Below are 24,802 nucleotides of genomic sequence, written 5' to 3'. Positions count from 1 at the left end.
CAGGACACTGTCTCATCACTGCTCTAGTTGGAGGTAACTGAAATATTACAACAGCAGGAAAATTTACCCATGGGAATTCTCCTAGAGGCTTTTGAGAAGGAATACAAGGGCAAAGAACTGGAGAGCACATTAATCTGACGTATAATCAGAAGCAAACAAAGAAAATTTTTAAATTCAAACACTCTTAAACAGGTGAGCATCTCTTGTTCTATACACTTCAACAGGATAAATTGCAAGAAACCTGAATCAAATGCTTAGGTTCTCATGCAAAACCGAAAGCAATGTCTTACCTTGCCCCGAATTATATATTGCTTTCACAGATTTTTTCACCTTCTGTAGTGCAGTTCTGTCTTGATCCAACGCCTACAATAACAGAAAATAAACAGACTTTAAATATTTACTTCATTCATTAACAGAATACATAACAACATTTCAAAAGAAACCCCCAAACTCGAGTAGCCTCTCAGGCTGGAGAAAACTGCAGATACAATATAATCAGCCTGCAGGAAGGTCTGTGGTCATTCAACCCCTTCAAGATGAATTAAAGAACTGAAAATGCTCTGAAGGCAGAATAGAGCAGTAGTGACAGTGCTAAAAGTAGAACATGTTCATTTTGCAAGGAACAAAGCATTTATCAAATTGTAATATATTAAAAGAAAAAAAACCAAACAAGAAAGTCAGTAGATGCTTCTACTATAGCCCTATAGTTTCTACCACAACTAAATTACTTAACTTCTATGCTTTTCCCATAATAGCATTCCAACTATAGACACAGATTATCACATTAACCTCTTGCACCAAACTCCACAACAGAATTTTATAAATACTGAAGATGAAAAGTAGCAAATCAAAAGAAAATAACTAAGATTTGATTTTGTGCAACATAATGTGACTGAAGGGAAGTATTTATAATAATAGTATTCAAATACGCATTTTCAGGATTCCATCATTCTGAACTTCATATTTCCTGCAATAGTTTCAAAATCCAGAATAAAATGTTGTTAAGTAATGATGAATTTAGGATTAGATTTCTCGGTACTTTCTTTTTCAAGCAACATAACTTCACCCTACCCATTCTCAATCTAATGTAAGAAATCAAATTAACGTGAAAAAGAACTACTATGATAAAGCAAAGAATAAAATCAAAATAAACATTACTCAAGACTTGTAGAATCAAGACACTTAAACACATACTGGTACTGCGTGCAGTGACACAGTTAATTTCACTTAAGCATGAGTTTTGAATATTCTGCTTACTTAACGTGTTGCACATGGTTCCCCTGCAATCTATGGAGAACATACGTTTAAATTATTTCCTATATTTTTTTCCCATTTAGATCATAGGCAATTTCCCATCATATAAGTAACGTTAGATCAATAATCTCATGTTTTAATGAAGCTGAAAGCGTTTACCACATTACATTCACATTTAAATCACTGAAGACTGGAGAACCTGTACTCAGAACTACCGTCAGTATAGCAGTCCAGATGAACCTGTCAGCTGTTGCAGACCGCAAAGTTCATATTGCAGAGACCCTTGTGTAGCTGCATCATCCAAACACTTACAGCTTGAGGTTCCCATGGGTCTGATATCTGAAAACTGGCAGACAAAGGCAGAATGGCAGCTATTCTTACAGCTGGGTGTACCTCAGAGAGGGTCATCACCAACAACGTGATGCCAACCTAACCAAAAAGCAGAGGTTTCACTGTCAAAGCTGAGATGACTGAAGTATACTGCACTGGGTTTGAAGCTCAAAAAAACAAAACCAAAAAAAAAAAACCACAGAAGAAGTTCCAGGTCAACTAGAGTGTTAAGTACTGGAGATGGTCATACATGAGGGTACCGGTCCTACCTAAGTTTGAAGCACTGAGTGTTTCAGTGTACGCGCACTTACAATAGGAACCCGTATACAGATAAACCAATTAATATGTAATAGTTCCGGTTTGGAGCAGCCCAGTTTTAACCAAGCAAAATGTTATAGCTGAACAATACATGAAAGTCTGTAACAAAAAGAAAATGTAGTGTTTCTGTGCTTTAACTGGAAACCACCATATTCTCAGAGCACACTTCTGTGGTAGCTAAAATGAGAAAGTTTGGAACCACAGAATTTAAATAGTATTAGGAAGCACGTATATATCTCAGGTTTCGTTTGCACCAGAACAATGGATTCAAACATTCAGAACTGCAAATATTATTTCCTTTGCTCCCCAGTAAAATAGTGGATTTTACTTGACTTTCACTTGCAAGAAAGAGTTACAATTTCTAAATTTAATAAAATATTCAAAACTGTGTTCCTTTTCAAGACAGTGCACAGCAAGTGATTCTCCTTAGGTTCCTTTGTGAATGCTGTCAAAAACATTTGTTTCTGCCTGCATGCTATGCCAGACAGTTGTTATCATACATTTCTACCAAAGTTCCCTCCACCTTCAATGACCAGAAAAAAAAAAAAAAAAAAAAAATCATGATTCATTTGTCTTATCAAGAGTTTGAATGTAGGATAGTATAAGAATTTGAAGCCAGTATTTTGGAAGAAAGACAATGGTCAACACTGATGAGATTCAGAGAGAAAACTTTGTACCTAACTTCTAATATTGAAGCAAACTGGACACTCAGGAGGAGGAAAAAAAACCCAAACCAACAAAAACTCCAAGAAAGAGGTACTTATTCCTAAAGTTATCAATCTAGAAGGCTAGGACAAAGAGATTAGAAAACTCTTCCAAATTGGATTTGATATAGAATTAAATTTAATCATTAATGTGGAAGCAGGAGGGAACATTCATTATTTTAAGAGAGCAATCACTGAGCAAAGCAATATAGAGATGACATCCACTGCCTGAAGGAGCCAGTGATCTAAGTCAGAATGACATCACAGTCCAATTTTGTATTTTTATATTTGCAAATACGAGCTTTATGTGAACTAGTCTACTTAGTCCAAAACTCTACATAAAACAAATCCACGTGCACTTTTAACTGTACACCAGGGTAGAGTTCAAAATGCCTGCTGCACAAGGAACCCGATGCTATGTAGGATTCTAGGTACACAAAAACTGTAATCTAAGGGGTTTTGCGTGGGTTTTTTTGGTTGTTTTTTTTTGTTTTATAAAACTGTAGGTAGTTTGTTTCCAAATATATTACATTCCTCTTGAATGTCTTTAGCTAATAATTTTTAGCTGTACTCTTCTGTGAAGGAATTAAGCTGCACTCAATACCCAATTCAATTATTATTGAAGAGTAACATTACCTTTTAACTATGTTAAACTAGACAGGAACAGCCTTGCTTTTCCCCATCAGGTAAAAGCATGCTTTTGCAGTATTCGTTAATTTTTAGAATACTAAATATTTTTACTCCCATCTTAGAAAACACAAAAACTGATCTTTCAGTAGAAGTGACATACATTTGTATTATTGAAAGCTACAATGCCTCAGAGAACCCAGGAGTCTCTGTGACAATCTCTAGGTACTCAGATGCACTCTTTCCTACATACTAAACTCTTCCTCCTCATCACTCATTCCTGGAAAATGCTTTTTTATTTTTTTCATTCCTGTAATACCACCTCCCAGGAGGCCTTTTTAACTTCCCTGGGAGAATGTTTTCTTACCTTCTTACGCATTCTGAAAAGACAGATTATTTACTAAAGGTACCTGCAACACACATTTGCTGCCTCCTTGGCTGAATAAAGCTTTATTCTTGAAAATGGTCATTTTGAAGACAAGCTCCATCCTGATTCAAAATAATGCAAAATTAGTGTTCACAAAAACACCTGAGGCATTAGTGAAGAAATGAAGAAAAAAACCTGCCAACACCATATGTAATCTGTTTTACATAAAATTAAACAAGGAAAGCTCCTTGCTTCTCATACTCAGCAGATTTGCAGTGCATGGTGTTTGACATATGCCCTGTCAAGGCTTTGTGTTCCTGCATTCCCTTGTATTCAAGCTTATGCTCAAGAAGAAAACCTCCCTATCACGCAAGATCAACTCTTCTAACCAATCCGTTTGGAATCTTGCAGACAGGCACCCCAGATTTAATTTCTCCTTTCTGCTGCAATTTAGCTACTTTGGACCCAGCCTGCAATTCCAAACCACCAACCTAGTTCAAATCTATACTATTGAAGAAACCAGTGTCTCCTTCATACCAGTTCAGGAGCTGCTGCGGTGACCTCAGCTCCATGAAAACCATGGGTTCCTTTTAAGCACTCTGGATCTAGCTCACCTTCCCTCAGTGCATGGCACATTGACAGAAATTGGTACTTACAGCTACCATTTCACATTCAGAGGCAAGACTTCTCACAGCATCCTCCCTCATAAGATGTACATTTACCAGTAACTATTCATACCAATATAAAAATTTCAAAACTTGTCCACCTGAGGAAACCAAATTAATTTTGGGGTGAAGGGAAGGTGAGTCCTCCCAATGGTTCGTTTCACTGATACAGATCACTGGGTAGCTGCACACACACTTTTACCAGCGTAAGACAGCACACAAGTCAGTATCAGGTCAGAGAGGGCTTATGTTGACATCCCATAACCACACCGTAGTCCCCTCCACTAGAAGAAGCAGAGCTGTGCACTGCAGTTCGCACAGACCCTCTTCAACCCTCTAGAACCTGATCCCTTCTCAGTAAAGGGTATTTCTATTTCCCTTCTCAGTAAAGGGTATTTCTATTTCCCTTCTCAGTAAAGGGTATTTCTATTTCCCTTCTCAGTAAAGGGTATTTCTATGTTTGGGCCTGTTTTTATTTCTTTCTATTTTATTTCTCTGTTTTAATAGCTACTAATTTTTAAACCAGAAGTTATACCACTATGTGGTGTGTTAAGTGCTAGATTCTGGATTGCTATCCGTCTTTAATGTACTAAAAACGGCCAAACACTCATTTAGATAGACAACTGTTTCTTTAGAACCTTGTGTCCTTTTATTCTTATAGATGTATTTGTGTGCATGTGTGTTTATGTAAAAGTCTATATAGTGGAGAACATACTTAATATTTGATATACTAATTGCTGATCAACATGAAAAGCATGGTTTGAGCAACACAAAAATCTTCCTTTCTTGACTGATATAAAACTACTATTACAGAAACTGATCACAGAAGTGCTTAGTCTTCATATTAAATTTAGGTCTTCTAGAAATCAGCATCATCCTAAAGGCACACATTTGCTCAGAGGATGCTATGGCCCCTTCAGTCCACTAGATCTACTAAAATATCAAAGGTGTTTTGTGTACCTTTCAAACCTTCAAAATTTGAAGAGGAAAGAAACACCACTGATTTCTGTTTCAGCCTTAGAATAAAAAAAGAGGGGCTCAAGACACTGACAATCATATTAATATGCCAACATATGTTATTCATCCCTTCAAGTAGATTATCATCCAGACGAGATGAGTTTTCCAACTGGAACAAACTGTTCATCCTAATATCAGAGAAAGTTTAGAATTTAACCCCCTTTGTAGGAGGTTTTCTCTAAAAAAATTCCATGTCCTACCCACTACCAAAACCCATCCACAAAAATTATACCAAAAGAGAAATGTTTTAAACACAGGTTTGTCGTGTTTAAAATACTATGACAGAAGCTTGAAGGCTATTAGAGCATGCACAACCTACCCACTCATGACAAACTGCCTCTATATATTTTAAGAAATTATTTTTGTATGTTAAAAAGCAATCCATGTGAAGTATAAAATATTTGAGGTTATATACACAAAGGTACAATGAACACTTGGTAGTCACATGCACGTGTTGTCAGATACAAGATTAAATATTTCACAGAAAATACATGGATGATATATTGGTTTCAAGGGACTAAAAGTCCCTTAAAAGTAGTCAGTCTTTCACTTATCAGTTTACATACTAATCTAACCTGGCACTGAAGTAACTGACAGTTACTATTGTCTGTGCTAGAAAATAGGCTTGCCGTCTGCTCAAGCCCTGGTCACAATATCCATGTAACAAAGTAGAGCAATGGCACCTTACAAAGTTACAGCTGTTCAACACCAGTATCAGTTTTCTTCACAATAAAATCCAAACTTCATCGGATGGATAATAAACGCAGGCTAGACAGGTTAATAAGTTATTACATGCCAGTGAAATTGCAACAAGACAAAACGCCAGACTTGCCCCAGTGAAATATAACCAGAAGAGTTGGTAAGAGTCTCCTGTAGTTTACCTATTCAGAAGTGAGCAGGCTACCAAAATCACTTAATTCTGTACAGGGAGATGTGATTCAAACCACCCTTCCTGTCCTTCCCTCTCCGCTCCATTTGTACCAGCCCTGCCAGTCACCACTGTGAAATCTGCTTCCGATTGTTGGTCTCCACACATATCTAGAGGGCAAAAATAGAGGAGTAAAGAATTTTCTAGAGACACTTAATCCCTTCGTGCAAAAGATGGATATAGACAGGCACAGTCTGAACTTGTCCTGAATTACTTAAAAACCCAAAGGGTCCAAATAAGAGAAAGCAAACCAAAACACCACATCAACATGCACGTATCACTGTAACAACTGCCACCAACATCATTTTGAACCCCATCATGTACCAGCTACTCCCAAAATAAGACAAATTAAAAGATATTATTTTTTTAATTGTGATTTTCTTAAAAATTGGAAGCTTGAAGTATTTTAACCATAACTAATGAAAATAGCATAAGTAATCAAGTTTAGGAAATACGTTTTTCCAGAAAATAATTTTTCCAAGTAATGCCAAAGCTTAACAGAGATCCCATCAGATGAACTTCCCTCACATCTACTGTTGGTTACATGGCCTGATGCAACGCAGAGCCTCTCTCCAAACCAGCATCCATGAGAAAACTCATCAGCCCTACGGTGCTGTAAAGGTCACATTAGATGAGCAAACTCATTTGTGTGATCTCTAAAAAAGAGTTGCAAAAGTAACAGTCACTGAATTATTCTTCCAATATTACTCAAATGGAAGCCCAGGAGATACTGCTTGTAAAATCTCTAAGTCATCCAGCATTGCTAATTGTAATTGTCTTGACAATTGGTCTATTGGACCCTTCTTTGCAACCAGACTCCTTTTCTGCAAAAGCATGAATGTAGACACTAATTGCTATCTATGTAGGATTACTCCTAGATAATAGGAAGTTAGCATCGCATTCTTCCTAATGAGCGTGCAGCTGATATTTGATCTTGTGCACGCTCTGACACATCTGGGAATATTTAACAATATTTTGGGCAGTTACTTCCTTTAAGTTGTCAGTTGAGTTACATTAGTATTTCTGAGTTTAGCTCATTTTGTGCATAAGGTATATTTAGAGATAACTGAAAAATAAAACTATGAGATTTGTTTCCAGATAGGATGATGACACAGATCAGATTCATTTCCTAACTTCTATTGTGCAGGAGATGCTGAAAAGCCCACAGGTAGTGGCAACACCTGAAAACATCTAGTTACAGGTATAAAATTTTCTTTCACGGGCACTGGGTCTAAAACAGCTGCCACTGGGTTGAAACTAATCTCAGTGATAAATAACACAGAAATGGTTTGGCGTTGGAAGAAACCTTAAAGACCATCTAGTCCAACCCCTTACCATGGGCAGGGACATCTTTTACTACATCAGGTCGCACATAGCCCCATTCAACCTGACCTTGAACAGTGCCGATGCTGGGGCATCCACAGCTTCTCTGGGCATGATGGGGCATCCACAGTTACTTTAGTGCCAATGTTCTTACCTTTAAGCTAGCAACAACATACGATGAAGTAACACGGTATGTTGAACAGCTATCATTCACTATATCCAGACTCACTTGATTATACTAGTCAGCTTTACTAGTACTAATTAGAAGCCTAAGACAGCAAAACCAGTGAAGAAGATTCACCACTTTTCAGGTCACTGCAGCACAATTTTACCTATGTCTTACTCCAGCAGCAGATAAACACACTGGCATGATTAACAGGGTAATACACAGTTAAAGCTCAGAAACCAGCAAACCCATAGCCAGGCCCCCCATAGCTCCTGAAGATACCACTGCGTCCAAGATTCTCAAGTTGCACACACCATTTTTGCTAGCATTAAAGCTGCACAGCACTAGCAAGTGGTTGCACAGAACACAAACAGAAGAGCCTTCCTACATTACAAATGCTTCTGTGTTTAAAAATAAGTAGTACTGTTGTGCTCTACTTTTTAACAAGTCATGGCATATTGACAACCTTCCCCCCCACCCCCACACCGAGTTGATTCTTCTTGTGCAAATTAGCAATCTACGAAATACTGATTTAAAAGCACAAAGGGAATGATCTAACAAACAGAAGCCTATTCTGTACCTGTGCTCTCTCTCGCAAACCTCTCCTTATGCTTTTTTCAAAGTCCAGTGGAAATACATTACTTCGAGTGAGAGTATTGGCTACCAAATACTACCCTACAAAATCCTTTTTTCCAGCATACAAATATACAGTTCCATAGAAATAGCATCTAAATGAATTTTTTTATTAATTTATTGAAGATGCTTGTAATTTGAAAACCAAATCCACTATAAAGCACCATTCAACAAAAATCTAACTTAAAAAGCTTATCGACAAAAGACAACTAAATGCAATTCAAAACAGTCCAAAACAGAACAAGATTATTTTTTTATTGTTCTAGAAAATAAATAAACACATCAGAAGACAGCAAATAGTTGAGGTAAAGTCTTTCACAAGGAAGCAAACTGACGAGAACATGACATGCAAGCAACAAACAGAAACGCACTAAATAGATGTGCTAGCAGACCTAGATTTATTAGAAAGAAATGTGATTCTTAGCAACTTGGACCGGAAAAAAGTGCAAAAGTCTCTGGAGAATTGCTCCCCCCACCCCCAGATTTGACTGTATATTTCACTAACAGGAAAGCTCTCCAGTTACTGCACCGAAGTTAAATACCATAAAGTATTTTCCTCTCATGTTAACTCTTTCTTCTTCTTTTGAAATCCCAAATATTTTGCAGTATGTTTGGTATTTAAGCTGTTATCCCAGTAACTCTACTCAAGGAGGGAAGATGCACTAGATCAGGACTCTTAAGACAGAATTATTACCACCTTCTCAAGCAGCAAAATTCTTCAAATCTTGTACAGCGATTCTATGAATGTTACAGAAGCTCAAAAGTGACACTCAAGGACAAATAAAGTACTCCCTCACTCAGCCATTGCCAGCTTCACAGCAGTGCTGCAATTACATTGTACCCTCACACCTCCTAGCTCTCTACATTTCAATCAGTATTGTTATTTATCAATACCTGGTATCAGCTAGCAGCAGAGACATGAAGGACATCAGAAATATATTCATGTTAGACCAAGCCATTTCAAAATGTTACTATTATAAACCCTTTCTTCTTTAAATATTTGCATCATTGGATGGGTAGGATGGGTGGGTGGGTTATGGTCCTCTAAGAACAGAGGCAACCCATGTTCCTTCTCCTAACCCATGAAGAAATACTTAAATGCATATCCTGATGCATGACTGCAATATTCCATTTCAGAATTATTCCTTTCAGAGAGAAAAAGCAGCTATATTAATGCATTAAAATTGTTTTATGTAAGATATATATATATTTAATTGTGTCTATTTGTTCCAAGCTTCAGATTTCAAGAGTGTCATTAATTTAAAAATAAAATATAATAAATGGGATTTCCATTACAACACAGACCTTGAAGACAACTACAGTACTCTGGGACACTGCTCACAGCTCAGTTTCATTCTGTTATTGGAGAACACTATGATGACAGACTTGAGACTTCACCTTACATCATGTTGAACCTGTAACCACCACCACTTACTATGAATTTAGAGCTAAACACCAATGACCAGCTAGGAATCTACCATCTAATACTTCTTACAGTGTATAAGGTAGGCTGCTGCTATAGGGCCACAACAAAGGGAGAACAACAAATCTAGAAACAGTCTAGAAAAATTCTAGAAAATAAGCACACATTCAACTTTTTTTTTGTTTTTAAGGTGAAAGTTAAAAATGGAAGTAGTATAATATACAACAGGAGTTCTGTTTCTAATCATTATGATTAGACTTTGGCTAGAGATTTACAGAATGCACAAGGAGGGGTTTGAGTCTCCCTTTCCAAAAGGAAGAAAAAAATAAAAAGACAAAAGCACAATTTAGATGTGAAACATTAGAGTTCATTTTGTATTTTAATGTCATGTTCTTTGATACAAACATATTCTCTGAAAATACTGAATTTAATGGAGGGTATTACAGGAAAATAAACAATATAATCAGAATAGTCAATTCTATTATTATAACACAAACCTCATCTAAAAAACAATACTTTGTCCTACATTGTCTTTCATTTCTTTTGATCAAAACGCAAAAATATCATAAGTGTACATTAGAAAACTAAGATGCACAACTCATCTTCACTGTGGTACAGAAACCCAACAGACCTCTAAAAGCAATATAGGCTGAAAAAAAACCAACCCATTAACGTGTGTATAATACATAGCATGTAAGGATATAAATCCTTTAATTAGTAGAATAAGTCTATATATAAACTTAATACCAGAGTGAGATCTGCTTTCTCCATCTACAAGTAAAATACAGTGAAATGAGAAAGTATATCCAACCTAAAGCAAAAACCTATAATCTAGTTAGATTCCCCAGGGTTTATTTTGAAGGTGCTGGCACACATTTTGACCATTAGCAAACTGGTTAAGTCTAGAAAAGAATTTATGTCTACGTGCAAACACATAAGCTATAGCAAACAGTCAAGGGTGAAAGAAAAGGGTACACTAACACCACTGAAATCCTACCGCGTAAAGGTAACCTTAATTTGCCTTAACTGTGCCTATGACCTGACAAAGTCATTGGGACAACACAGAAGCTACCACTTTCCCTTCCATAGGAAGAACACTTTACAGTCCTGATTTTCAAGGTATTGTTTTAAAATAACAATGAAACTTAAAAGAATTCAGCAGTAATTTCCAGTACATTAGGAAAAAATATGAGTGCTTTTCAAGCAAACTGCTACTTCACAGCACCTGTTAAAATACTATTGTGTTTGCTAAAAACAGTCCTATGTTACTTCTAAGATTGCATTAGAGAACAGATGCCCTTGGAGAATATTCCGTAAATTTTCTTAACAATATTAAGCTTCAGACATAACTTACAGCCAAGATTATAAATACAACTAAATTACACTAGCAACAACTTTCTTTAAAATACTCACTGTCAGATCTAAAAATAGCTGCACTGCATTCCATTTAGAAAATGCAACTGATTGGTCTGATCAGGTTTAATTTAATATTAATGTAAGTAATGCCACATTTATAAAATGAGTATACAGTCATGCTACTAGCCAAGCAAAAATACTCCCTAACAAAAGAGTTATAAGTGCCAAAAAAATAATCCCAGATTTATGACACTTTTCAATTACATTGTTTAATCATTTTTGGAGGCGCAGTGATGCATGTACATTAGCAAAAACACAGTAGTGTTTTCAGGAAGGGAAAAGGCTTAGAAATCAGCTAGAAGGGAGGTGACTGAGGACCTGGGGCTTCTGAAGAATTCAGATTCCACAGATTCAAAAGCAAAAATTAGTCGAAGATAACATTTTCCCCAGATATGCTGCAGTTAAGTAGAAGGTTCAAGTTCAGTAGAGAAGACCACGCACCGTCACCCTTCTCTTCCTTAAGCTAGGACTTAAAAAGACTTTTGCTAACAGCTGTGCTAGACTCCCAGGCATACATCCTCACTGAATATCAAACAACTGTGCAACAAACTCTACTCTGTAAAATATTATTTCAGCACATTCTTGTCAGATAAAACACAGGCTTTGTACATAACTCACATATAGTGAATCATAGATAAAAGGGACCTTAAACACAGCAATAAGTATTAACTTCTTGGAAATCAATATTCTTGCTCTACTAAGGGCAACAGTAGTTTATGCAATAACAGCCAGATGCTAGATGACTTTTAATTTATTTTGCTTGGAGAAAAAAAACCCCAAACAATAAAACCAAAACACACACCCCCCCGCCGCAAACCAACAAACCTCCAAAATGCTCACAGTTTATAATTTCCTTGTGATATTAGATATTGTAGGGAAAGAGGTTTTCAGTCTGTTTACTCTCACCTCCCTCTTTGGAAGAGGCATTCCTACATCCACACTTCAGATAATTACTACTTATTTAAGGGGATCATACAAACACCTAACACATGGGTTCCTGGACCCTGTCTTCTGCAAGAAGCAGCAAGGAAGGTGAAAGTAGAATCAGCTGCAGTAAATCAACAAACAGTATTTCTGGCAGGATTAGCTACAATATAAAGTAAATCACTCCGGGCAAAATAAGTTTGGAAATAACACTTTTGCTTACAGGAAGAATCAGAAAACACCAGTGAAAAGGAAAATACTGTTGGGTTTTTAATTTGTTTATTTTGCTTTGGTTGGGTTTTTTGGGTTTTTTTTTTAAATAGCACTGACAGCTGAAGAGGCTATATATCACTTTGAAAGAGTAAAGGTTGGCAATATTCTTCTCTAAAAAAAGGAATATAATTTATGATTCAGGATCAAGAAAGGAATCTGGGAAAGCTAATGAAAACCATGACTGCTACCACAGGGTAACAAGAGTGCATGGACAAAGCTGATCGTTACCACGTAAGCTTTTCATACTTGTATAATATGTAACCAGAAAATATAGGTTACACTTAAACATAGGACAAAGCAATGGCATAATTTAAAACCCACCCAAAAGAGCAGTAATTACATAATAAAGTATATTTAATCAGAAACTATGTTATTCATATTTTAGGCCAATGATTTTTTCTTTTAACTACACAATCCTCTCCCACATGCACAAAATTAAGACTAATACTAAAATCACTAATTTATGACATTTATATTAAAGTTACCTTGGTTCTCAAAACCAATTTATTCATTCCAGCTTACTCTAAAAATTATATTAGCTAATCCTAATGGATGCAGTTAGTGCTTAAGTAAAATTAACATATCAACATCAGTCTTAAAGATACTCAAGAAGCTTACAAAATTGACAAATGATTTTACATAAAAACTAGACAGAGATACTAGAACAATAAATTAATAGGCTGTTATTTTAAAATTAAATAAGGGCACAGTAGCTCTCACAAAGTTGTAAAGAAGCAGCTATGAACAGAGCAAACTTCTAAATTTATGCAACAGTGTACTCTTTTGACAAACACCCTTAGACTTAGATGTTATGGGATATGACCTAATGTTATCACCAATAAATGCAGTACCTTTTCATGAACACTTCTACTTAGCCACAAAGATACTTTCTTCATTTTTACATTTCTGCAGTTTCTTCATTGTGCTCATTAATACAAGTTTAAAACCTCTAAATGCAATTTAATTTAGCAAACACATATGAATGAAGGCCTTTTTTCCTCCTTTTTCTTAGGAAATAACGGTTTCAGATGTCAACAAAATACAACAGATGTCCTATATGCTACATGTGTACGTATGGTTAAAAGACTTTCTGGAATACAGAACGAATGTATAGAAAAAATGGTAAGTAATATCGTGAAAATTTGGACAGGAAAGTTGAAGTGGTTAAGCAAATGAAAGTTAGAATCAACAGCATTCCACATTCCAGCTGGTCTAGTATGACCAGAAGCAACAGGTCAACAGGTATTATGGCAAGCTTCTGTGGAAATCTCCATTGCCCCACAGGACCTAAAAAATGGGTTTCCTTATTTCCCTCTACCAACCACTCATTCCCACTACCTCATCTGTGCCAGCACGCTAGCGTTCAGAAAACCACAAAGTCAAGAAATGACATCAGATGAAAATTGCCTTTTCTGTGCATTATGGCCGGCACAGAGAAGGGCAACTACACATGTGGGGGCTCCACCCCTTTCAATGGATGCACAAGTTTATTATAACAGATTAAAACTGCCATGTGACCATAACCTGAGAAAACAGATTATATTTAATATTTTAACTACATTAAGATCTGTTCCATCTCCCTGGCATCCCTTGCATTCCACCTACTTTTATTTGTGAAGATACGCTTTCAGACTGCAAAACTTAGATCCCTAGAAACCAGCCTTACAAAGCTGCAATATTAATGCATGTAGGAGTTAAATTCAATTTTTCTTTTGCCAGCAGGGGTGACTGAGGCTACAGATTTCCTTTTTTAATTTCACATTCTTTCTCTTGACTTTAAAATAGTTATATCCTTCAGAAACTCAGTCAACTATCTAAACTAGAGTTCCTTATGCCTTTTCTCAGGATCTTCACAAGTGCATAAACCATTGCTGAAGTACGGACTGAAGTTTTGAATTTGCAGCTACAGAGAATTACTCCCCTTGACGATACCAATTGAGCAAAATCTACAAAGCACTTCATGCAACTTCCAGTGTGCTGTATTATTAACTCTCTAGTAACCTAGTTTCAATACCTCCTGCACCACACATCACTCAAGCAAGCAGCACTTGCTCTCAGCACACTTCTTGCCCAGAGAGAAGATGTTATTTAGTAAAGGCGCATTTGGAACTAAAGCCCAGAAGCTGGCCTGTATAGACAATTAAGCAGAAAGAAAACACTACAGTGGTGCAACAGAAGTTGTAGGAATTGACAGTAGCTTTTCCAGAAATATTTTACCTTGAATTTCCTTTCGCAGAGCAGCCCCTTCAAAAGTCCCACCCACTCCTCCTTATCACCTGAGAGAGTAAAGCACAACCCTTCAGATCTCTGCAGAGAAGCCACAGCAGGCATAACCTACACCTCTGGAGATGAGCACGTGGCAAGGCAGAGACCAAGAACCCTGCCTGACCTCACAGGCCTGTAAAAACCCCTAATGGCAAACTGGATACCCAATGGCTGAACACAGCCTATTCCAACACAAAGGGCAGAGGACTTTAAAACAAACTAGCAGGTACCAAATTCAAAATAAAAGTTAGAAAAAAATAGAAGTATAGTGTAGAAGAATGCAGCTGAGTTAATTATCATTGATAACATACAGCTGTGGGTTAGTTTCAGGGGCAGAGGGTTGGCCAATGTAGATAAGGTGCAGGTGTGGCTGGTTCTGTGAAGAGGTTGGGCAGCCACGGAAGAGGGAGGAGGAAGAAGCAGAGAGAAGAGAGGAGAGAGAACAAGCACCCTGGGTGAGGGGAGACCAGGAGAAGGCAGCAGAGGGACTGGCATGAAGAGATGTTGGTATGAGATGGTAAAAGACCATGTTGCAGCCGGCTAGTTTGGAGAGTGCTGCAACAGTATAGTGCTTTGCACTGCATATGGTAAGCTGTGGATCTCCTTATGGATCCTAAAATTTTATATACCTCAAAAAAAACCCAAAAACAAAAACAAGGAGTACAAAGTCATAGAGGAGAAATTCAACATGGCCATTAAATATAAATTCAACACCTTTGTTCTGCCATACCCTGAGCTGCAAGTTACTGGAGACTGGGAGATTACATTGGAGAAGGTACCCCTAACACATTTGCCCTTTTCCTACACTCTTCACTTGTCACCAACAGCAGATGGCATCAGAAAAGATCATAGGCTTTTATCAACTTCTGGACTATCCCAGCACAGCTGTTCTTCCACTCACTAATGGTATTTCTGTTATGTAAGCAGCAAAGTGAAGGAATTCACCAGTAAATAACCATATAAGCACAACACCAAGCAACAGACAAACCTCAGTAAGAAAGTGGAAAAAAACCAAAAAGTCCTGTAGCAAACAAGGACAACTCTTCCTCTTCCTTCATACAGCTTTTGTTTTCTTCAGATCTGAATACCGGCCATCATTGCAAAACCCCCAAAAGCTGTTTACATATAAAGGGGGAAGATCTGCTGAAAGGTTTAGCAATAATTAAGTAGTACGGTATTAACTGAACCATTACGTTCACTGGACCAACAAAACACTTCATACATTTTGGTTTCTAAATGTACATAGCCCTTAGACATTAGTCCATGTTTCACAAACTATGTTGATGTGCTCTAGCAAAACAAAATGGTTAAACTTAAAGTGAAAAATTTGTTCAAATGTCCATTGTATACTTTACAGTATGTCTTAAACTCAAAAGAGAATGAAAGTCGATTGTTTCTTGTACAGACCATAGAATGTTTGTTTTCACAGACACAGAAAAGCTGTGATTTACTGCCAGTCTTACAAGGACAGCTGTTTGATACTGTATCTTTTGCCCTATACCCATTAAGAGTGAAATTCAATTAACTTTACATTATTCCAGAACATCCAGTCTTTATGCAGTGAATGGAAATTTACTAAACTAAGGCATCTAATTGAAACACTAAAAATATAGTCTTTTCAGAAAGCCATTTTGTTTTAATAAAATCTACAAGCCTTTACAGAAAAATGAGCTATTATTAAGCTAGCTCCTAGCCTTTTAAGATTAACATTTTTAATACAGATTCTCTTTATACATATAGTTTTGAAAACAATCTTGGTGCATCAGACACTGAAAAAATCCACCACATTGAGTTCAGCCCTTTTACTGATCTCTTTACCAATGAGGACAACAAGGTATGCTACATTTGAGAAGCATCTACTTTGACACCAAAAAAAAAAAAAAAAAAAAAAAAAAGGAATATTACTGGTAAATATCTACCAGGCAAACCACAACAAAATTTCAGTTTACATCATCACAGGTTTGGATTAAATTGAGGTTAGGGAAAACAGAAACAGTAAAAGACATGGTAGTGATGTTGCCTTTAAGTCAGAAAGCCTTGGTTCAATTGCAACAGCTTTTATGGAACTCCAGCTCAAAACGTCCCTGTTCATAAACCAGTGGAACAGCGTACCAAGACAAATACCACTGCACACTGTTCCTACGCTCTTTCCATAAGCATCCATTTCTCACCTTGGTTAGAGACAGCCATGGGCCAAGCAAAGACACTTACATTCCCATGACCATAAATCTTCCCTTGTGAATTCACAAGAGAATATCGTGGGATTCTATTTTTGTCTTGGTTTATTACAAGTTACCATTGGGCAGCCAGAACAGAGTAAATCCTACACCTGGCAACTGCAGTCTTTCAAAGCTTTCATGAACGTCGCATTGTTTGGCTCTCTGGAAGCTAGTACTGCACAGAATGCTAAAGGCTGTATTCCAGCAAAGCTGAAGGCAGGACACAAATAGAACGGAGCAACAGAAAAGGAAGCTGTGTGCAATGATGCAAAAAAAAATCCTATTGCTGATTTGTATTCTGCCCGAATACCAGGAAGAAAGTAAGAAAACCTTCAGCTCATTCACATGCAGAATATAAATAGAAGGTTCAGTAAAGAACTATTTTTCTAAGCATTCACATTTGGAATATATTCGAACTCTAGTTATATACTGAATAAGCATAAAAGGCAACCCTTGTTAATCACAAAATTGGAGAGTTCCAAAATTTGGAACTAGAGTGATTTAATGCCAACGTTACATATAGTTTGTGTAATGTACACAAATAGAAGTCATAGTTAAGGACACATAATACAGTAGTTGATAGCAACTGTAGATTACTATCTCCCATGGTGGATGCAATTGTATGGTACATTTCACAATAGTTACAAGAAGATGAACGGCTGAGTTTGAGGACCATAAACAAGGGATTATTTTACAGGCATTCAACTGACGGTCATAGACACTGAGGAAAAAATTGCCATTAAGGAAATAGTACAAACAGTGAAGCAAAATAAGCAGCACAGTGGAAAAGCATTTAAATATACACCATAATAAGGAAAAGATGAAGCAGATTTGCAATCCAGAATCTTTTCAAGGGGTATGTATTACTTGTAGCATCCTCATCAGGATGGTGCACAAAACACAAAGCCCCCTTAGACAGCCAGGGAAGGCAACTCCTCCTAGGTGAATCTTTGCTGTTTAAAGGAGGAAAAGCAAACAACCAACTAGTCCACACCAGATAGATCTGTGCTGCTCCACAAAATAAAGACCACATCTATAGCCACAAGTAAAGCACAGTATTAGGATAGGATCTGTAAAACAAACTATACTTTATCCACATAAGGTGCAGCATTTCAGACAGGTTTACTCCAGACCAGATCTAAACCACCCTGTGCACTGAACGCTCGGTAGCAGTTGGGGGTGCATCTTCAATTGTTTTCATCTGAACATAAGCCAGTTTTGTCTACCATAAAACTGTTTCATGACATAAGACAAAGCATAATAACAGGGATAATTAGGAAATTCACTTCAAAACAATACTCATGCTCCAACCTAGAACACAACAAACAGTGCTGAAAATTGAGACCACTATCAAGGACTTGTTGTTGTCAGAGATTAGTCTGATTTTCAGAAGGCAGACTACCATATGCTTCCTCGCACTCCAGTTCTTTAGATTTTGTGCTTATTTTATACAAAAATCTATCCATTCATTATTCCTTAGAAGTGGGAACTATGGGTTATAAATTGTCAGCAAAGGGCTGCTATCACTAGGCTACCATAGGAAGAGGCAAGAAGCCCTCTTGATATTAGTTATGATCTTCAGATGGCTCCACCAAAAAAAACCAGAAATCTAAAGCCAAGAGTGATACTTGTTACATCTCAATAAATATTTGCTATCTTTAGACTCATAATTTGGTAAATTAAATCTTTTTTTAATCAGAATCTATAAAAAGACTCATTGCCATGTTGGATATATCACAAGAGTCTACCTTGTACTATTTTTTAAGCCACACACACACACAAAAAAAAAAAAAAAAAAGCAGAGGAAAAAGACCACCACAGGTACAAACTCCATCCAAGTAGGTTACGGGTTGCTGATTCCAGTAGCTCGGTAAGAGGTGAGGTTCCACATTCCTAGTTCCAGCCAGTACTGGTTGAGCATGTATTTCCAGCAGAGACACACAGCACAAAGGGCTCTCATCCTGGTCTCCACTACGGCTGACCAGCACAAAAGCATATTACTGCAGTCTACGACACCTCGGGCACAGACATACACATGCAAACAGGTCTCTCAACCAACCCTGAGACCTCACCATGTCTCCGGTTGTTGGCTTGGACCTGCTGGTCCCCCCCAGCAGCCAACTGGCAGACCTTCTGTTCACTCAGTCTCTCCTGGATTTACAGCAGCTTCAGTATCTGGCTCCCAAGTATCTTACCTACTCATCAGCCTAGTGACAGTCCTGCTTAATATTGCACACTGATATACATATCCCCACAATATGTATGCACTCCAGTTGCTGGCACCCCAAGATGTGCAGGCCCCTATGACACAATGGTCTGACTCCAGTCTGGACTGTGGTCTAACACTGCCACTTAGTGCTCCACAAATACATATGCATATAGAAGAGAGCCCCCTCATTCAGGAAAATATGAGTAGCCCCTTTATTCCCCTATTCTCCTGTTCTATGCTTGTTCCCCTCCAAACCACCTCAAATCCTCCTTTTACCCTGCCTTTGGCGCTTCCCCTAAACATTGCATAATGAGTCCTAAACAATTCCATGATGCTCTTTCCCTCCATCCTGTAATGAGTCTCATGCAGCTGATCACCCTTCTGTGGCATACTCAGAAACAGCCAGGTCAGGGTGCTCCATTTCTCACATTTTTAGGATTTCCCCATCTTTCACCATTCCACTGGGTCGCTTTGTCTTTATGGAGATGAGCCTTTTACCACACAACCTAACCTCTCCCTGCACTTAAGAGTAAAGCCAGAGAGGATTCCACCGTGGTACACTGTGTACCTCAAATCTCAGGAGTCAAGTGCTGTGGTATGAAAAAATATTACAAAGATTTATTTTAAAGTCTGCAAACCAAATCAGAAACTTACTCGAACGTATATGCCATTCCCCATCCACTTAAAAATGAAAACAAGAAATTAATTTGTACTGGCAGTAAGGACTTGTCGTGACCAATTAATGACAGCTTCCCTCACAGATAGTACAGTCTAACAACTAAAAAAAATAAAATAAAATTGAAGTTAAATTGTCAGCTTCAGCAAACGCTAAAGTATTTTTACTTATATTACCAAAGTGCCCAAGCATAACCAAAGTCCTTTGGGGTAAGAACTCTGCAAATACTGAACAAAGCCTCAGATCTGACAGAGGCAGCACATGAAAGAAAACAAATCTGCTTTCTTACACAAAAGAGTACAAGACAGCACTTGATAACATGACATACAGCACTCTTCAAGTTTCTACTGCCATCATGAAAGAGAAATATGTAACATTGGAGCACACTAATAGGGCGCCCCTAGCAAGCATTAAGAGATATCACAGAAGTCAAAGCAGCTCCCTTTAAGTTTACGAGCAAATGGGCACAGAAGGCCAGAGTCAAGGATGGGTGCAAGTGGAAGACAGCAAGAAAGAAACAACAGGTTAAGAAAAAGTGGAAAGCTGTAAGGTTACTCCTCCTCTCAAAGAAAAACCAAACAGCTGAAGGTGTACATACAAGCCGTCACGGCTATTTTAGAGGAATCATATGACACCCAATTCCCACAAGACTACTACTAGAAGATACTACTTCAAGATAACACATATTCTTCATCTGTATTGCAGAGATCAATTAATTTGTCAAGGACTGAAATAAAAAAAAAAATCCACATAAAAATCTCTGCAAAAGCAAAGAATCTTACTCTCACCAAGTTCGGACCTTGGCAAGATCCACAAGCTCCAAGATGCTGCATTTCACGCGCCTCTGAAAGTGCCATGATTTCCTGATGTCTGCCTTGCTGCACGTTGTTAAAAATATACCACCTTTGGTAATATTTGTTTTAACTTACTGACCTGAGAGATCTACAGCCCAGTCAAGTAACATTTGGCATCCTTCTCTCTGCCTGCTCCTAAGGTTCTCTGGGCTCCTCTCTTTTCTGAATCCTTATTTGTCTAAGCTCATCCAGCTTTCCTCTAGTCTGTCTTCTGTCTAGTCTCTTCTTCCTCCCACTTGCCCTTTGAGAATGTCAAGGCTTTTCTCCTCAAGTCTCCATTATTCCCATTCTCTCTTCCTGTTTGTTAATTGATCAGTGGTTTGCAAATAACTTACAAAATGCATTTAGCTACAACTGTTCTGGCTGAGAGCTCAATAAAAGTTCACATCTTTAAAAAAAACCCACAAATATGTATTTAATTCCACTACCTAACCAAACAGCTAACAGACAAGTAACACATGTTAACACACTTTAAAGATAACTACAAAAAAGGCAAAGAACACATCACATATTCACAGGGTAACCAAACAGTTGAGTGAATTCATAGATTAAAAATTCATAGACTACAAATTTAGAACAAATTAATATGATAAAATACAAACCTAAAACCTGTGCAGTTAAAAAAAAAGTCACTGTCCCAAGGTGCCATTATAGGCACTACTGATTAAATAAATGGGGAAAATGCAGAATTTCTTCAATTTTTCAAATTTTATACAGTAAATGGTTTCCCAGTTACACAACCCAAATCCATACTGCTGCTGTGCCTTCCACGTGCACGCCAGCATGTGGAACAACAGAATTTGCAGCCCAGGGCTAGAAGACAGGCACGGACTGCACCACTCAGTCCACAAACCACTCAGGCTCCTGAAGAGAGAGCACCTCCACCTGGTCACAGTGCCTGTCCCTGCAAAGAACAGATACTACAGAAACTCTATCTGTGAAACCGAAGAATTGATGGTTTAGGTTTTGGCCTGTAATTATGAGTTCCACAAATAATTAGTTCACACTTGCGTTGCATACTGCTAATATTTATGGTGAGACTTTTTTTTTTAATAACTAAGAAATTTAAATTCCAAGGATTCTTTCAGATTGCTTATTGCACTAAGCTTCTTGAGTTACCTCCACATGACAACAGGGTAAGACTGCACGGTCACTCAGGTAACAACACATGTTCACCTACTGCAGCTACTGTGTGCATGCTTTTACATACAGGGCCTGTGAAATTTAGAAAGAACTTCACTGCAACATCACTATTTCACAGCAATTCATAGCAACTTTGCTTGTCTTCTTAACCTTGTAGAACAATTGAGAACTAAAACTTCCTGGGCAATTTGTGGTAGTATGTAACTTTATTTTGGCTATGTTACTTAATTTATAAAGTGTTATTTCTATGACGAAGTGTTAATTACTTCAGATTAATCTGAAGTAATTCAGAGAATCCTCAGTCTTACAAGAAAGCAAGCCTACCATAGTAGAACAGTATTTTCAGATCCCTATGCATGTCATTTTTAATGTGAAGTAAGCTTTCGCAGACTCCTAGAGTTAAGTATGGGATTATAAGGTGTGTATTTGATGTCTTGGGAATCGGGGGGGGAGGGAATAAATAAATCTTAGTTATATTCTAAGCTTTGTGAAACTGAAAGAAAAAGCATACCAAAACAATTAGCTGGAGGCAGTTTTCTACTATAAACAGAATAGCCCAAAGATGCACTTATGAAGCTACCATAGGATATTCTTCTAGTATACATTTCCAAAATCCACAGCTAAAAACACAAACACCTTGTGTGCTGCAGTTTCACAGCTGAGTGGTACATCAGCTAATCTAAAACCTCAAAAGTAAAGATTTTTTCCCCCTAGTTCACACAAGTCAAAAAACTCAGTGCTGGTTCTGTTGTTGCAATGAATCCAGAGTACCTTCCTGGTAAGAGAACAGCTGATATAAAACCGTCACTCCAAAACAGACTCTTATTAAAACACTTTGCATTTCAAAGGTTTGCAGTGGAAGGGACAGTCACATGGCATCCTGCCTTTTTGAATATGGAAACTTGTACAGACCCCTTATTCAGAAGCAAAGCTGTCAAAAACATACCACTATTTGAAATCAACTTCTCCCCTTAATGCCTTATAGAACACAGATGTCTTGGCAAGGTTGGCAGTGAAAAAACCCCAAGCTATTCAACCAACTGCTTTGATTTTGTTATGCCTGAACAGTCACATGCTCAGCTGAGACCTCTATTCTGTTTATGCCTTGAGTCAGTATAAAGCTTTTTGTTGTTTATTAGCATGAGCAGCAGTTTTCAAATGATTTCCTGTGATACAAAGAAACAAAACAACTCCTGTAGAAATAATTCACCCAAATTAATAAAAATAAAAGCAAGTCTTGAAAAATCAATAAATTAGTAACAGTGTATGAATGTCCATAGACCATACAATAAGCGCTGGGTTTTTTTCCAAACCTTGAATATATAACCAACACAGTGTCTTAACAAGTAAAGTGAAATTGAACCGTTAATAACTACCCCTGTGCGTGCTCCTAGCCTGCAGCGAACACAAAGCAGCTCAGACTACATTTTTACAAGTTACTTTCCATTAACAGCACTGCCCAACCATTGGAACAACCTAACTTACAGGCACCTAACTGCATCTGCACCATAGATTACAAAGGAGTATTATGACTAGAAACATACTTTCCAAATCCCTAGTGGCTTCCAAGCAACTCATTTGTTAGGAGAAGCATTATTTTCAAAAAATACCAGGAGAGACAGTAAAACATACCCACCTTAAAGGTATCTTTTAAGCACTCCAAAGATGAAACATAACTGTCAGCTTGGAGCCCAATCAACCCAAACTACTGACAGAAGGGGATGAAAAACTAGCTGTCCACTATTTTGCTTTCCCTGTAAATACTATCACCTGAGCCATCACCTTTATCCAGGGTACTGAATGGGGTATGATCACTGCTGTATAGAGAAACAGAGTCTGTTCCATCAGAAAAAAGAAAAGGTTAAATCAGAAAGACTTTGCAGCATAGCATACTTAGCAAGTCACAAAAAGAGACTGGAAAATTTTACCACATTCAGGCAAACATCTGTTAATCAGCCTGTCAAATATGGCAGGCTAGTTTGCAAGATACCTTGACCCATATCTGCATCTCCAAGGAGGAAAGAAAAAAAATGGAGAAAGATTAAAAGTCTAGACCCCTCCCTCTTTTCCACCCACAACTTCAAGGAAAAGATTAGCCATACACACAAACACTCTGCACCAAGACTGGCTGTGCTTTCTACCAGGTGCAGCAGGAGGTAGGATGAAAGAAAGCATCCAGGACAGACAGTTCTTCAGCTGACTCCATGTGCTAACTTGAGAGAGGGAGGAATAGCTCTAAATGGAGTCAGGTGCAACTCGATTAAGTATTATTCGCCCATTTTTTTCAGTACATCTTTTAGAAACATCTGCAACAGTGTTGTCCATTCTCAAAGTCATGATGAATACTTTAAACTTGCACTAAATTTTATCCTGGGTTCGAGTTGAGTGTAATTTTAAGGTAAAGAAACCATAATAAATTTTTCGTTCTACCATGTAGCAAATTACCAAAGAAGGGCATGTTACCAAACACTCCAGCTGCCTATTATATCCTACAGATCATTCAAGGGGTTATCAGAAGCTCCCATTACAACTGAATGGTCTAAGCAGTGAAGTGGTATGACAGGCTAAGAAACTTGGCAATTGTGCCCACACACGCTAAGGATTTTCTGCAGCTGTCTGGATTTCCAGAGGTTTTGTGACCCAATGTAAGTACTGGCTCAAAACACAAGTAGCAGAAACTCCTGCTGGTCCTGTACATACTCAGGAATCTGGACTTCAGCACCTGCTCATTACATCCATTCTGCAAAGTCTACAAGGCACGCACAGCAACTCCTAAATGCATTGCACTTATTATACTCTTTCAGACCAACTGCATTGAAAGCCTAGTTCTCCCAAAATTGTCAAACTTGCTATACGTGCAATAATCCTCAAGGACTGATCTAACAACCCTTTTGTTCTGGTTTAACCCTAGCCAGCAGCTAAGTATCATGCAACCACTTGCTCACTCCACACCCCTCCACAGTAGGATGGGGAGGAGAACTGGAAAAAAAAGGTAAAACTTGTGGGTTGAGTTATTAATAGTTTAATAATTGAAATAAAATATAATAAATACTAATAATAACCATTTT

General features: G+C 37.7%; 1 protein-coding gene across 5 annotated transcripts in view; it reads right to left on the bottom strand.

Moving 5' to 3' along the window:
- Positions 1–24,802, bottom strand: part of ASAP1 (ArfGAP with SH3 domain, ankyrin repeat and PH domain 1) — a 161,977-nt gene that overhangs the window by 84,468 nt on the left and 52,707 nt on the right. For all 5 annotated transcript variants that reach the window (XM_055798532.1, XM_055798530.1, XM_055798533.1 and 2 more), the window contains one exon: positions 291–363. In XM_055798532.1, the coding sequence (XP_055654507.1) occupies positions 291–363 (73 nt within the window). The remainder of the gene's footprint in view (positions 1–290; positions 364–24,802) is intronic.

The sequence above is a fragment of the Falco peregrinus genome, chromosome 3 (assembly GCF_023634155.1).
Source record: "Falco peregrinus isolate bFalPer1 chromosome 3, bFalPer1.pri, whole genome shotgun sequence".
In the NCBI taxonomy this organism is placed as follows: domain Eukaryota; kingdom Metazoa; phylum Chordata; class Aves; order Falconiformes; family Falconidae; genus Falco; species Falco peregrinus.
The sequence above is the reverse complement of the archived record's forward strand: the minus strand, read 5'-3'. Positions and strand labels throughout refer to the sequence as shown.